Below are 14,586 nucleotides of genomic sequence, written 5' to 3' on the forward strand. Positions count from 1 at the left end.
GCCAGACAGCAGTAAGGGCCCACATGAGGTTAGTGGTCATGAATTTAAAGTGAGAACGGTCAGATGGCTATGTGTTTTTCTCCAGGCATATTCAATTGTGCAATCACGGAGTGGCAGAGAATTGCATTTAACTAGAATTGACGCTTGCCCAGAGAATAAAGGAGGTTCAAGACAAGGGAGTTGCGGGTGTATGCAAGGAAGGGATTAATTATAATGATGGACCCATGGAATCCAAAATATGTTCAGAGGGAAATAAGGATGTGAGGAAGGAGATAGGATCAACAGATTTTGCATATCCAAGAATTCTTGGAGTTGGAGTACTGGATAAAGGGAGCGAGCTGGAAAGATAGGTGGAGATAGAATAGGAAGATGTTTAGATCAAACTGCGGAAGGGTGGCAGTAGGTGCTGATGACAGTGCAGGTGAGTTTGGTATTTTGAGTGGGACAGTTTTTCATTGTGTGAGCACTCTTCACATCGCAGGACATTTAGTACCCTTGGCCCCTGCCCATTAAATGCCACAGGACCTCCAAGTTCTTATAATAACCTAAAATGTTCCCATAATTCCCCCCAAAAAAACAGTGACTTAAAACAGTATTTGCAAATACTCTCAGTGGTTGAGAATCACTTGTGTACGAAATAACCATGGAAATGAGTGACTGAGGTAAGGTGGAAGACAAGATCTTTGGAGAAGAGGAAGTCTAGGAACTTAAGAGCCCAGAGTATTGGAAAGATGATCTCTCTGCATGTCGACATCCAGCAGTTATGGTATTGAATGACAGTGGGCCAGAGCTAAATTCTTCAAGGTGAAAGGGGGAGTGACCCGGGGTGTCTGGAGGTGACTGCAGTAGGGAGGGGTGGTGGTTCACAATATTGAGACTAAAAGCTAGAAGGATTGTTCTTCCTGGGGATGGAAGCACAAGGGAGAGGAAGAATAGCTGAGAAATAGTCATTAAGATCAAGGACACCTTCCCTACCTCGGGGGCCTGTAGTATAAGAGCTGTGGCAAAGGAAATAGTTACCATCTGGGGGTTGCAGGAAAAGAAGCAGCACTATCTTCAGTGGAAACCAGGTTTCAGTTAGAACAAGTTGATGAGTAAAATATCTCATGAATTTAGGAAATTTGCTGATGGCTATGATTTCCAAGGGGCCCAGTGGAAGAGATTGAGGAATCTGGTTTGGGGGCAGTGGGAGCATTTAAGAGATGAGGTTATAAACGAACATGTATAAAGTGACTGAGGATGAGAGTCCAGGAAGTGATAGATGCTCTGGAGCCCATCTTGTGGCAGCCGAAGTAAGCAAGAATAAAGGGCATAAGGAAAAAGGATTATTGATGGCTCAAGGCAGATAGTGGTGTTAAGTTATGAATATTGGTAAAGAAAGGAAAGAAGAGGTTCTTACAAGGAACCCACAGACTTCTGAGACACCCTTTATTTCCAGAGGCCCTCTGCCTTCATCCTCACCCCTGCTAGTGGAAGCATGAGGCAGAAAGGGGTAGTAGGCTCCAGAACTCTTAGAGCTCCCCTTCTTGACTCACGTGGCTTTGAAGTGGAGGGGACTAATCTTTGTGGCCAGGAAGCCATGCAGATAATATACCTGCTCTGTTGTCTCTTGCCATGTGACAAATTATCCCAAAACTCAGTGGCCTAAAATAGCATTTTCTATGAGTCAGGAATCCAAATAGATGTAACTTGTTGATACCTCTATCTCGATCTCTCCAAAGCTGCAGTTAAAAGTATTAGCAGGGGCTCAGATCATTTTGAGGCTCAGCTGGGGGGGAGTGGTCCTCTTCCAAGCTCACTCAGAAAGTTGTTGGCAGGATTCGGTTACACACAGCTTACTGGGCTGAGGGCTTCAGTTCTTCATTGACTGTTGGCCAAAGGCCTCCCTTGGTTGCTTGCCACATGAGTCTCTCCATAAGGCAACTCCAGCATGGCAGCTGGCTTCATTAGCAAGAGAGAGAATGCTAGCAACACAGAAGTCAGTCTTTTGTTATCCCATCACTTTTGCCTCATTCTGTTTATTAGAAGCAAGTCACAAGGTCCAGCCCACACTCAAAGGGAAGGTATTACACAAGGGTATGAATACCAGGAGGCAGCCATCATTGAGATCCATGTCAGAAAGCTGCCCATCCCTGAACCAACCACTGATAACAAGGGGATTAGAACTGGCTCAGACCAGTCAGGTTCTCCCCATCCCTGGAGCTGGAGTCAAGTCCCCAAATCACAAGGCTATCACATAATTGTGGGGAGGAGCAGAGGATAGAATAAATGTTGGGAGGACAGCCAGAGAGTTCACTGTAACCACTAACCAATATTCACACCTTTATTCTTCTGACTCTGGACCTATTGTTCTTCCTGCCGTATAGTGCTGCCTCCTTATGTCTTGCCATTGCCCTCTAGATCAAGCCCAGACTCCTTATAAGGAATTTACTCCAACCCCAATTTATCTTTTCAGTCTCATTTCTCACCATTCATTCTCATTTATTCTAAGCCAGTGGTTCATCAAGCTGGCTCAGGACCCCTTTAATACTCTTAAAAGTTATTGAGCGCCCCAAAGAGTTTTTGATATAGCTATTGATATTTACTTAATTAGAAATAAAAACAAAATTTTAAGATATTAATTTCCTTTAAAATAATAATAAACCCATTACTTAGTATAAATAACACGTTTTTGTGAAAAATAAATGCATTTTCCCCAAAATTTTTTGAGAAAAATGGTACGGTTTTACATTTTGAAAAATCTCTTTAATGTCTGCTTTAATAGAAGACATCAGGCAGGATTCTCATATTTGCTTCTGGATTCAGTCTGTTGTGATATGTTATTCTGGTTGAAGTATAGGAAGAAAATGTGGTCTTATATAGACATGTAGTTCTAATTTTCACTTAAAAGCTCAGATTTTATCACTGGCGACAAATACTGCCATTTTCCTTGAAATAATAGGCTCATTTCATTTATTTTTGACAAAGTGCCAAATACCCAAGTCTGAATAACCATAGTTTATCTGTCATCATTTTTTGCAGTAAAACTGGTGCTCCATAAAATGATCCTATGACTTCACCTGCCTCATAACTTCTTTTTTTTTTTTTTTCATAACTTCTGCTTACTATGTTCTGGGTGTCCTTCAGCTTCACTGCCACCCTACAGCCTTTCAATGTGCCTCATATTCAAATACCTCAAGAGAGAATCTGATTGGATTAGCCAGCCATTATCCAGTATAGAAGTGGTGTGGCGCTGAGCATGGCAACCAGCGCGATAAGGAACAACTTCTGGCCGCTTACGTGGAGGAGGCTTCCAGTCTAGCAAATACTCAGAACAGTGTGTCCAGAACATTCACCATTATGAATTAGCAAGATATATTTTCACACACAGGTGCACAGAGAGTGATTATGGTATGAGAAGTTAAAAAAATTAGATTTATAATTTGCTTTTATAAGTACTCATTTGATAGCACCTTGTTTAAAGACCCCACCCCCAAAAAAGCATGTCCTTAAAGTTATAGTCACATTTTGCTACCACTTGTACTTTGTTTGGAGCACTAGTAATATTCTGAGGCTGCCATCAGACCCTCTGTTCCAAACATATTCTTCAACATGGATTGAGTAGTTGTTACTGTGAATTTTCTACCAATGTAAACATAGAATGTATTGCCTTTCACATCAATATTAATAAAAAGACATTGTTATAAAGAATTTTCTTCGGTTGATTAACAATTTTTCATTGTTTTAATGGGTGTCTTCCTCCTTCATAAGGGAGGAAAATCCTCCAAAGTCTGTGAGTATAATCTTATTTCTAGTGTTTTTCTTTGTTAGGAGTCATCAGGCACTGAATCTTCCAAGTTCACAGATTTTAAATGTAATTTTTATTTGATTGGCTTTCTCATTTTGGTAGGAACAAAGAAGGCTAAGAAATGTACTTCTGCCATCTTGAGTGAATGGTAGGTTTAGTAACGTTTCCTATTTGAAGGTTCTGGAATTATTTGTATATTGTATTATGTACGGTACAGGATAGATTTTGGCTGCATAAGTGAAAACATACCCATGAGTGAGCACGTGTATGCTTACAAACAAGTTCATTCACTCAGTGAAGTAAAGAGCTGAAGCAGGGTGTTTTTAGAAAAAATATTGGGGGCCCGAGTTCCCTCTTTCATTCATCTCATGAGAACATTACTAAGGGGTTTAATGTATTTGGGATAATGATGAACAAAACAAAAATAGCATCCCTGTGGGGAAATGTAACCTGATACAATTTAAAGTGGGACCCAGATTGAAACATAATTATTTTAGGAAACGGAAATATTTTATCTTTGTCACATGGATGTAATCTAAATTTTAACAGAAATCTAGACTTCCGTTCTTTTTGTACATCTTGATTTTATTAACTTTTGTATTTCTTTGAGCCATATGTCACAAGTAATTAAGTTGTAAATATTATACAGAATAATCTACATACTCTTCAAATACTTTTAAAATTTTCAGGAATTTACCTTTCCTTCTGACACCAAAGTCCTCACAAAGATGGATTATCTTGATTTTTCCATGGACTGTATGTATCCCAGCAATACATAGTACTGGAGTTGTACAGAGTGCATGCTACTGCACTCTGTTCCCTGCCAGACAGTAGACAAAGTTTATTGGTTTTTTCCTTTTTTTTCTTAATATTAGCTATATTGTCAGTGCCCTTTCCAATTAGACTTTTTTTTTTTTAATTTAATAATTTATTTTTGACTGTGTTGGTCTTCGTTTCTGTGTGAGGGCTTTCTCTAGTTGCGGCAAGCGGAGGCCACTCTTCATTGCGGTGCGCGGGCTTCTCACTATCGCGGCCTCTCTTGTTGGGAGCACAGGCTCCAGACGCGCAGGCTTAGTAGTTGTGGCTCACGGGCCTAGCTGCTCCGCGGCATGTGGGATCCTCCCAGACCAGGGCTCGAACCCGTGTGCCCTGCATTGGCAGGCAGATTCTCAACCACTGCGCCACCAGGGAAGCCTTTTTTTTTTTCTTAATGGAACACTAAAAATGTCCTAGTCGTTCCTTTAGGTTTTTGCACTGATAGGTATAAAGCAGAGCCTCAGGGGCTGTTCTTGCTAAGTATTGTTAATGCTGCAGTGCAGGTTGGAATCTCAGAAAACCCAGTTATATACTATAAAGGTGTGGATAGCTTTTATTCTTAATATCCAAAATCATCTAAAGGCTTGTTTTCTTTCTTTTTTTTCAGACCTAACTACCATAATGAATGCTGCATATTAAGAAAACCACAAGAAGGTTATACGTTTGGTTGTCTAATATTCTTGGATTTGATATGAACCAACACATAGTCCTTGTTGTCATTGACAGAACCCCAGTTTGTATGTACATTATTCACATTCCTCTCTGTTGTGTTTGGGGGAAAAAAGACATTTTAGCCTTTTTTAAGGTTATTGATTTAATTTGTTATTTGGTTGCATGAAGTTGCCCTTAACCACTAAGGATTATCCAGATTTTTGCACAAGCTTATACAAGTCTAGGATCCTTTATCAAGGCAGTTATGTTCATCAGTCTCCTACCTTTACTCCACCATCACCAAACACTCAGTTAAATATAAATTAGCATTTTTTAAAATGACCACTCAACATAATGCTTAAGGGATTTCCTCTCTGTGACAGAACCCAGGAACCAATTCCTAGATACACAATGTTGGCATATTGAAGATAAACTTAAAATTGTTCTTCAGTTTTGAGGCCATGTGTAAAGTTTAATCATATTGTAAAATATCTATTCCGTATTAGAAATAGCTAGTTGACAGCTTATACTTCTCAAAACTCATGTTGTTAACGTACACAAACTCAGTTTCTATATGTGAAGTTAGTGAGTCTTTTGTGTTACTCCAAAATAAAGGCAATGATTTATTTTTTCCCAGTCTCAATACAATTTGAGCTAATCACTCAAGCTGGATACTTTACATTTTAAAGCTGGAATCAGCAGTAGCCCTATGGGAAGTAAGACAAAGCATTGACTTTTAAATATAGACTTTTAAAATGATCTGTTGTTTTCTTTTGGAACTAGAATTAGAATAGTTAATACTCATCCACAAACCATTATTATGTGTACATTATTGTTGCAATTGTGATAATAGAAAATTTTATTTATTTTTATGCCAGCTTATATTGTGAGAACACATTTAGTCAGTTTGGGTTTTATCAATCCTGTTATGCTTGTCCTTGGAACATCTTTCGCGTATTCGAGGTTTGTAGTTGAAAAGTTTACTGTAAAAAAAAAATCAAAAACAAAAAAATGTATTGTTTTTACAGAATAAATTTATTGGAATGTGTACTGGGAGTAAGGTTTGAGGTTGTAAACAACTAAGTTAGTGTAATTTGGCTTCATATATGTAATGTGAGGTATTAATGTAATTCATATATTAAAGCAAAAATTGTTAACAGCAAGTTGACAATAGAATCAAGTGCAGGTGAGGGTTTTCTTTTAACACTCTATGGGTTTTAGGGTTTTTTTAAACACTGTGGGGAGGGAGAGGAACTGGCTACATGATTGCTTGCACGTCTAAGATACTTACCAGTTCAGTGGACCCTAAATTCACACACTTGACATTATCCATGCATTGATTTGGATCCCATTTTCTTTTGGTTTTCTTATTTTGGTGAAGAGCTAGTAAATAACATGAAGGAAAAACATGAGTGGCTCTAAAAGCTTAGGGCCACTGATGATGATGATGATGGTAGGGGTGGTGGTGGTGATGATGGCAGCTGAGGGCATGAAAGCGCCAGTCCACTTACCACTCCCGGGCTCTGAGGAGGTGGCTGGATTTTTGGTTTGTTTCTCTTACTTATTAGCAAATATTGATTTTCCTCTATTATACTCACTCACATTTCCAAATATGAAAAGTTCATTAAAAGATAGTAGGAATGCCAGTCCAGTTCTTTTTCCTTAAAAGGTACTTTTTAATTTTGAATATTTTAATTTAAAAGTAATGAAATTTAATTCATGAAAAGTCCTCTTCATTGCTCACACTAAAACATGAGAATGTAGATGACATTTTGAACTGGAACATATAACTGACAGATTTTTAAAACAAAAAGCGTAAAGACTACAGAACTTTTTCTGAAAAAAAATATACAAAATGTTTCAAATTTAATAAGATTTGTCTTCATAAAAGACCAAAAATAATTTATTAAAAATATACACAGAAATACAATAGAAACATTTCCAGTCACCAATAAAATAAGGGTAATGATAAAGTTATAGATCCCTCCTTAGCTATTTAGACTCACAAAAAAATTTCAGTAAAAGCAATTTTTGAAACAGCAGTAAATAATATACTTTCCTTGGGAAAACATTTTTCAAACAACATTTTTAAATATTATGATAATTTGTCTTTTATACTGAGGTTGATAATGAAACATACAGATCTTATATGCAAAAATATTTCTCCATCTGTATTTGCTACTTTGAAATTTTTAATATGCATAGACCATTTTCACTTTTGAACAGTTTCCTTTTCATGCTCACTATTATAGGAGCTAAATTGTAATTTTTCACTTATATTTAAAGTGTGCAAACAGAATATTGAGATAGGTGGTCAAGTTTATTCACAAATAACTTGAAATATATTATTTCTTTAAACAAGCTTTCTGAATAACTTCAATTTTCCTTCAAAAAAAGAAAATTTATCCACATAATTCCTATGATAGCTCACATATACAGTACGGAGCAAGAATTTATGTATTAGTAAATGTTCCTGTATGGGAAGAGAGTGGAATGGGACCAAATATTGGTACCAAAATAACAAAAGTCAGTAATTTAGAGAGAAAAAACATAAAATAATGCTTTTATTCAACTTTTTCATCTGCCTTTGTTTTTATGAAGAACTCTGGTTTGTAGATACAGCGATAGGCCAAGAGCTGAGGAAGAACTCCATATGCTATGTTTAATGCTAAAAAAAGGATTTTCGCTTCTTCAGGGACTCTGTAGATATAAGCAGTTCTAGCATGAAGAGAAGCACCGATGTGAGAAAACTGAGCCTGTTGCATTAAAAAAAAGGGGGGGGGGTAAGCATGAATTTTGTGTTTAGTTGGATGCACGATGAGTTCTGAATGATTCATTCAGACCATGCTGCTGTGCCCTCAAAACTAGGACTTTCAAACAATCCATAGTCTTCAATAGTTCATTGAATTTAGGGCCAGTCTTGACTTAACTGTTCAAATAAAGTAAACCTTCTTTAGCACGTCTTTATCAGGCTAGCTGTTTTTTAACGCATCTAGTGCCCCCATACCAAACAGTAGTGGCTCAATTTAACAAAAAATCTGAATAAAATCTGCTTTTTCCTGATTTACATTCTGGAGATATCCTATATAGGAACTCAGTTGTGGCTCACAAAATGTGTTCCAATAAAAATGAAGCAAGTACAGAGTTTAGACAGCTTAAAATATTTTTAGCCTAACTATTTAAAGAGAAGCACTGAGGGAGGGCCTCAGCTTCATTTATCAGTTCTTTCACCTACTCCTTGGAGCAAGAGCTCAAAGCCCTTCATTATGCATTTGTTTGTTTATTTATTCACGTATTTGTTTTTTTATGCAACTTAAAAAATACTAAGGGTTGTTTTGTAAGATAAGGTGGGGGTAGGGATTTGGTTGCTCTTTAAAAAATGGCAAATATACATGCAGGCAACCTTTTCAAATCAAATTATTTAGAAGTATGGCTTGTCAGCGTAATCTGAGTTTACAAAACAGAAAGGCAAGAGCTTCCCATTTGTACTTAGATTACTTGTTGAGAACATGCATTCAGAATGTGCCAGTTGGTCTTTTTTGAATACTTTTCATAAGCACAGGGGAAACTATTAGAAAAGGCTTCTGTGAAAGTATTTCCTCAGGATCCTTGTATCATTACAGAATGCAATCCTGGAGTCTGCATTTCATACCTTACTGAAATTCAAGATATACACAAATAAAGGATTGGGAATCTAAATGTGATAAGTGGTGACTTAGTTCATCAGGATCAAAGTGAAGAGACAGAAGATACTATAATCTAAAGAAGGCACAGAAGTAACAAGAATGAAAACTAAATAATTTGCTAAGATACTATAATCTAAAGAAGGCACAGAAGTAACAAGAATGAAAACTAAATAATTTGCTTTAAATACATATGAGTTATCTTACATTTCGTTCCATATGAAATCACTTTATTCTGCTAAGTGGTTAATAAATCAGTTTATTCTGCTAAGTGGTTAACAGAGATAAAAGTGTTACTTAGCACTTGACTTTACTATGATGAGCAAAGGACAAGTTTTCATAAGCAGTATGTATACAGATTGTATCAGTGACAGATTTTAACAGGTTACATTTTTGCAAGTTACTGATACATTCTGGGGGCCTCTGGTAGTTTTGCTGCTTTCTGGAGATAGAAATTAAATTAGCGTGGTGTGTTGCCAAGGACCCAGGGACCAACGCCAATGCCAATGCAGGAATTGTCTGCATTGTGATCTGTGAGGCACTGAGAGGGCTCTGCCCTCAAACACACCTCCCCCGGGGCACATGCCCAAACAGAACCCAGCAAAGGTTAAGCATTTCATCTCTGGGCTAAAAAGACCTTGAGAGTAAAGGGCATTTGAGAGGCTGCCCTGAGGAGCTGCTCTTGTGGACATTCTAGGAACACTGAACAGGAACTTGGCCCCTGTCACTGTTTTCTTCTAGGGCCTATTTTGAATAACAGTATTTTTCTGAATATGTAACTAAATTTTTTCTTCTGGACTAGAGGCCAGATTTGAACCATGGTTTTAAGAAATGTGCATTTGGTGTCTATCTTTGTAGACACTTATACACATCTCAAAAATCACCAAATTTGGGGAAATGCGAACCATAGTTTGAGAGAATAATATGAGCAATCATGCCTACTTGCATAGGGAACCTGCTAAAAAGTCTGATTTCGTAGGCTTTTTTGCTGCACTAACCGGTGCAGTTAATACCTCATTTTCACAAACAGCAAACTCATGGCAACATTAAAAAATGATCGTGTCCTTAGATTAGATTGTAAGCCCACCGGGCAGGTACTGTGTCTGATGTTTTGTGTGGCACTTATCACATTGTTAGAGCTCAATAAACGTTCAACAGTAATGGTCTTGTGACTGTCAAAATGCAAAAAAGCTTCTACAAAGCATTTCTCTATTTTTATACCTATTTTAGTAGGCCTTTTGCTTCAGAATGTTTTAACAAGGGGCAAAGATGATTGCATTTCTAATCAAAAGAAGTATGTAATTGAGAGAAAAAGCCTGAGGCCAATTTTCTGCAGTTTCCGGTACTGCTCATAGTTCTAATGGGTGTACTTATAGTGGCCTCACCTCTAGCTGAGTAAGCAACCCGACCGTAGCTTCCTCCCAAGGCATATGGCGTCCAGTTTCCAGGGTGCTGAAGTTTCAGAAAACCCTCATTCTCACTTGAGGAGGGTTCCCTTCCCAAGCACATAGCTGCTAAGGGGCTGCACCGTGTCTCCTGGGTGATTTTCCCACCAGCACATGAGACCTCCTTATGACAGGGCCGAAGAGCTCAGCCTGAGCACTGTGCTAGTAGGATCTGGTGGCTTGGTGACCTCAGTGCTGCTGAACTGACACATGGCCAAGATGACAGGTTCAAGTTATGGATCCCAGAAATTTCTCCAAAATTCAGTGATGTGAGGTTGAGCCCCTAATAATTTTTCTTCTACTTCATTCTAAATCATTTATCACCTTAAATTTAGTTAAGAGATTTACTTTGATATTTTTTTTTTTTTAAGAATGGATGGTTGGGATGGAAAACAAGGCAATAAAGGCAAAGAAAAAGGTTAAATTTTAATAGCTCTGTTTTCCTATAGAGACAACCTGGAAAGAATTTGACTAAAAATCACAATCTTGGTTCCAGAAAGGAGAATTGAAAGAGTTTTGTGTGTCCACATAAATATTATAGGCAAAAACTAATGTGAACATTGGGACAGTAGCCAGGCTGTTTGGCTGATATGGTATAAATAGCTAATCTAGAACCGTGTTACCGTTTCTTAGGGTTTTCTGAGCGCCATAGTCTTGTGGTTAAGAACACTGAATCTGGAACCAGATTGACAGCGTCAAATCCCAGCTTCACCGAAAACCAGCAATATGACCTTGTGTTAGGTATGTAACTACCTCTGGCTCCTCACCTGAAAAGCAGAATAATAATGGAGTCCACCTCATAGGATTGTTATACAGGTTCAATGAGTTGATCTTTGTCAAGTGCTTAGGACAGTGCCAAGCACATGGAGCTCTTCCACAGACAGATACAAAACTCAAGTGACATACTTGTTCATGATCTGGCACTCTACTTGCTTGAAATCCTGGGCCCTTTGTTTTTAGATTCCCTTGCTGATCTTTTGACAATTTCAAGACTGTCTGTCTCCAACAAAGGATAACAAGCACATAAAAAGACATTAAACCCAAGCTCTAGTTTTAATACTAAAGAAGATGTTTAGTGATGAATCACATCAGAAGCAAATGATTAAAATGAGATTTGCATTAGTATCCCAATTATCCATGTTCTTCCTAAACCTTTACTTTCAGGTTTTCTTAAAGGCTTCCATAAAGGAAAAAACTTAATAAAACTTGTCCCCCAGTAGAGTCAACTCTTGACAACCAGATTATCCACAGATGAGCCTCCAGACCCTTTTGTGAGAAAGTACATGGCACCTGCATAGCCAGGGGGTGGGAGAGTCTGAGGCAGCAGGTGGGAAGGGGCCCTGGCATTGCCTGACTGAAGTGGAACTGCTCCTGCTTCCATGGCTGCGAGCTGTTAATTGGATGGCATGGCAGGCTCCCTGCCAAACCCACTGTGAACCTGTCCCAGAGCTTTCTTCCAGTTTCTCTGATTTTTAGGTAATTACACGCAATACACACAGCTACAGATTAATGTATCTTCTGAGCAACATAAGGCATTTCTCCTCCGAACTCTTACTGGGAAGCTTCTAACAACAACAATATTAACAAAAGCAACAAAGAGGCCCACAGCTTATAATGTGCCAGGCACTGCTCTACACCCTTTACACATATTACCTCATCAAATCCTTAACAGCAGCTCTATGAGAAAGGTACTATTATTATTCTTACTTTATAGAAGAGGAAACAGTATCAAAGAGGTGAGTGACCAAGGTCACTGAAGTGATCAGTGAATGAGATTCGAACCAGTCTGCCTCCAGAGCTCATGGTCTTAACCATATTAACTATATCTTTTCTTTTAATTTTCAGTGATATTTTAGCAGAGAAAAATTCTTCACTTGATTAAAAAAATGCTAATAAGTAGATCTAAACAGCCTGTAATACTTTTCAAATTAGACTTGAAACTTTAATTTTATATGAAAAGATACTTGGGTTAAAGTCCCCAATGGAACTCTTCGGTGTAAAATGTGTCCTGGTTTTATTGCATTTTAGTTTACCTTTTGATTTATCTTTTGATTTCTGAAGGCAGCAGGTTTGGCAAATTCCTAAATGGTCTGAAATGAGAGACCTAATAACTACTAACCATGTTTTCCATTGACTTGTACTGATCTAGAAGTTTTTCAAGGATTTTTTTCTTATTATTAAGTCACAGGTTCTTGGGAGTTCACTAGATCTTACAATAAAAGCAGATTTTGATAAAGTTAGTGGGATCTTGAATACATAAAGCTTCTAAATTAGGAATGGCAGTTTTAGCAAGCTCGGGGTGCTAATCAAGGTAATGGAGAGCTTCTATGATGAATGTGTCCGATATCCTCTCAAGATGAGAATTCATTTCGTGAGCAAGTATTCGCTAAGCAGAAGACAAATCACACAACTGGAATTCAGCATTCTCATCATATGCACTGTTTTGTGCAGTATGATTTGTAACTTTTCCTTAGGCTTAAACACTCTGAATAGGTAGATATTAAAGCCCAGCTAAGAGTTATGGGAATGTCAGACACATAATTCTCCGATTACACCATTCTTCTGTTGGGTTGGGAGAAACATCCTTCTGACATTGACAGAATCTAGTCGACAGCCTCAGGCTACCTTTGCAAATTGGGCAGTGATGGATAAGACCAGAGATTTCTTCAAGGCCTGGCGTATGGCTGAGACTGCCACTGCTGCTGCCAGCCGCTCTGCTGTCCACACTGCCTTTCCCAGAACCTCCTGGCTGGAGTCACAGGTGCCTGTCTGCAAGCTTAGCCTCACTAGCAGGTACAGTGTAGGGTTCATCTTACTGTTACAGATGTAAGTACCCATTTGCCCCCAAGCTCTGACCATCCTAAGCCTCCTGACTCTGCTGATGCTGTGCACATGGCTAGGCCCTGGCCTAGGTCTTCCTGCCTAGTTCTCAAGTTGTCTCCTGAGACTTGACCAGGTCCAACACTTGGCCTTACTCTTGCCAGCCTCCTAGCTGATGACACTCAGTGTTCCTGCATTAGGGCGTGGTGCAGGGCAGGCCAAGGTACATGGCATGCAGAGGAAGCTGGATTGTGCAGGCAAAAGCACACGGGTAATGAGTAGATGTTGAACCCTGAACAATCTAATCAAGGGGCTGGTAAGAGTGGGGCGAGTGGGAGGCCCTCTGTACCCTCTAACCGGGGCACACTCCAACATCTAAACGCTTCCGCAGTCTTCTCAAGTCTATTCGGCCAGTAAAGCCCACAGCTCAGGTGTCATTGCCTCCCACTCCCAGAAGGTCCTTTAACTCCTACACGCCACGTACAAAGTCTTACTCTGCTGTAGGATTCTGGAGCATAGTTAATTGTTTGCATGAGGAGAGGGATAACACAACGGAGAAGAATTTGGGCTTTGGAGTCAGATGGGATTTTATATCCCTCTTCTAGTAACTTTGTGACCTTAGGCAAGTAACAACCACCCTGGGTCTTGGCCTGCTTATCTTTAAGTGAGGCTTTTGAAAAACTTGCAGAGATGATGCTGTGTGTTCATCACACAGTTTCTTCTGAGGCACACAGGAAGACCACATGTATCAGCCTCCTCTGCGGTTGGGTCGGTGCCAGGCCTGACTCTTGAAAATATCCCACATGATCTTTGCACAAGCAATAAATAAAACTTTATTTTTAACCACTGGGTATTTGCTACTACAGCAGAGCACACAGCCTGTCTTTACACAAATAGGTAAGTAAAACACTTAGCATGGCTTGCCTTGCATGAAGTAAGGTAATGAGAGCTCAGCCTATCATAGTGGCAGTGGAGCTATAAAAAAAGTGGCGGATTTGCAAATTACTCTGGCGAGAGAACTAACCAGACCTAGTGATGGGCTACACGTAGACAGTAAGGGAATGGGAAGTGTAAAGAACTACTCCACATTTTTGACTTGAGCTGCTGGATGCCAGGAAGGGCTATTTTCAGAGATGGGGAAATGAAAGAGAAGTTGTGGGGAGGATCAGGAGTCCTATTTTAGACCTTAAATCTGAGATGTCAGTAAGACACCCAAGTGAAAAGGAGGAGTTCGGAATTAAATACAAGAGTCTGGGAACAGTTTGAGCTAAGGATGGGAAATTAAAAGTCATCACCTTATAGTTGGTATTGAAAGATATAGAAATAAAGACCCACACCAAGGCCTGAGAAATAAGGTATTCAGAGGTCTGCAAAGAGGGTAAAT

The 14,586-nt window shown here is 39.0% G+C and overlaps 2 protein-coding genes across 10 annotated transcripts in view; one reads left to right on the forward strand and one right to left on the reverse strand.

The window, feature by feature from the left end:
• HDGFL3 (HDGF like 3) overlaps positions 1-5,393 on the forward strand; it is a 75,551-nt gene extending 70,158 nt beyond the window's left edge. The window contains exon 6 of the mRNA XM_057544673.1: positions 5,211-5,393. Within this exon, the coding sequence (XP_057400656.1) occupies positions 5,211-5,216 (6 nt within the window). The 3' untranslated portion in view covers positions 5,217-5,393. The remainder of the gene's footprint in view (positions 1-5,210) is intronic.
• The window catches only part of TM6SF1 (transmembrane 6 superfamily member 1), a 53,387-nt gene that overhangs the window by 19,957 nt on the left and 18,844 nt on the right, over positions 1-14,586 (reverse strand). For 6 of the 9 annotated variants that reach the window (XM_057544667.1, XM_028161933.2, XM_007194260.2 and 3 more), the window contains one exon: positions 5,375-8,010. The exons of 1 other annotated variant lie outside the window; for it this stretch is intronic. In XM_057544667.1, the coding sequence (XP_057400650.1) occupies positions 7,819-8,010 (192 nt within the window). In that variant the 3' untranslated portion in view covers positions 5,375-7,818. Of the gene's footprint in view, positions 1-5,374; positions 8,011-11,074; positions 11,150-14,586 lie in introns of those variants that run through there. 2 more of the 9 variants (XM_057544671.1, XM_057544670.1) reach the window with 2 other exon arrangements.

Source organism: Balaenoptera acutorostrata, chromosome 3 (genome assembly GCF_949987535.1).
Source record: "Balaenoptera acutorostrata chromosome 3, mBalAcu1.1, whole genome shotgun sequence".
NCBI lineage: Eukaryota > Metazoa > Chordata > Mammalia > Artiodactyla > Balaenopteridae > Balaenoptera > Balaenoptera acutorostrata.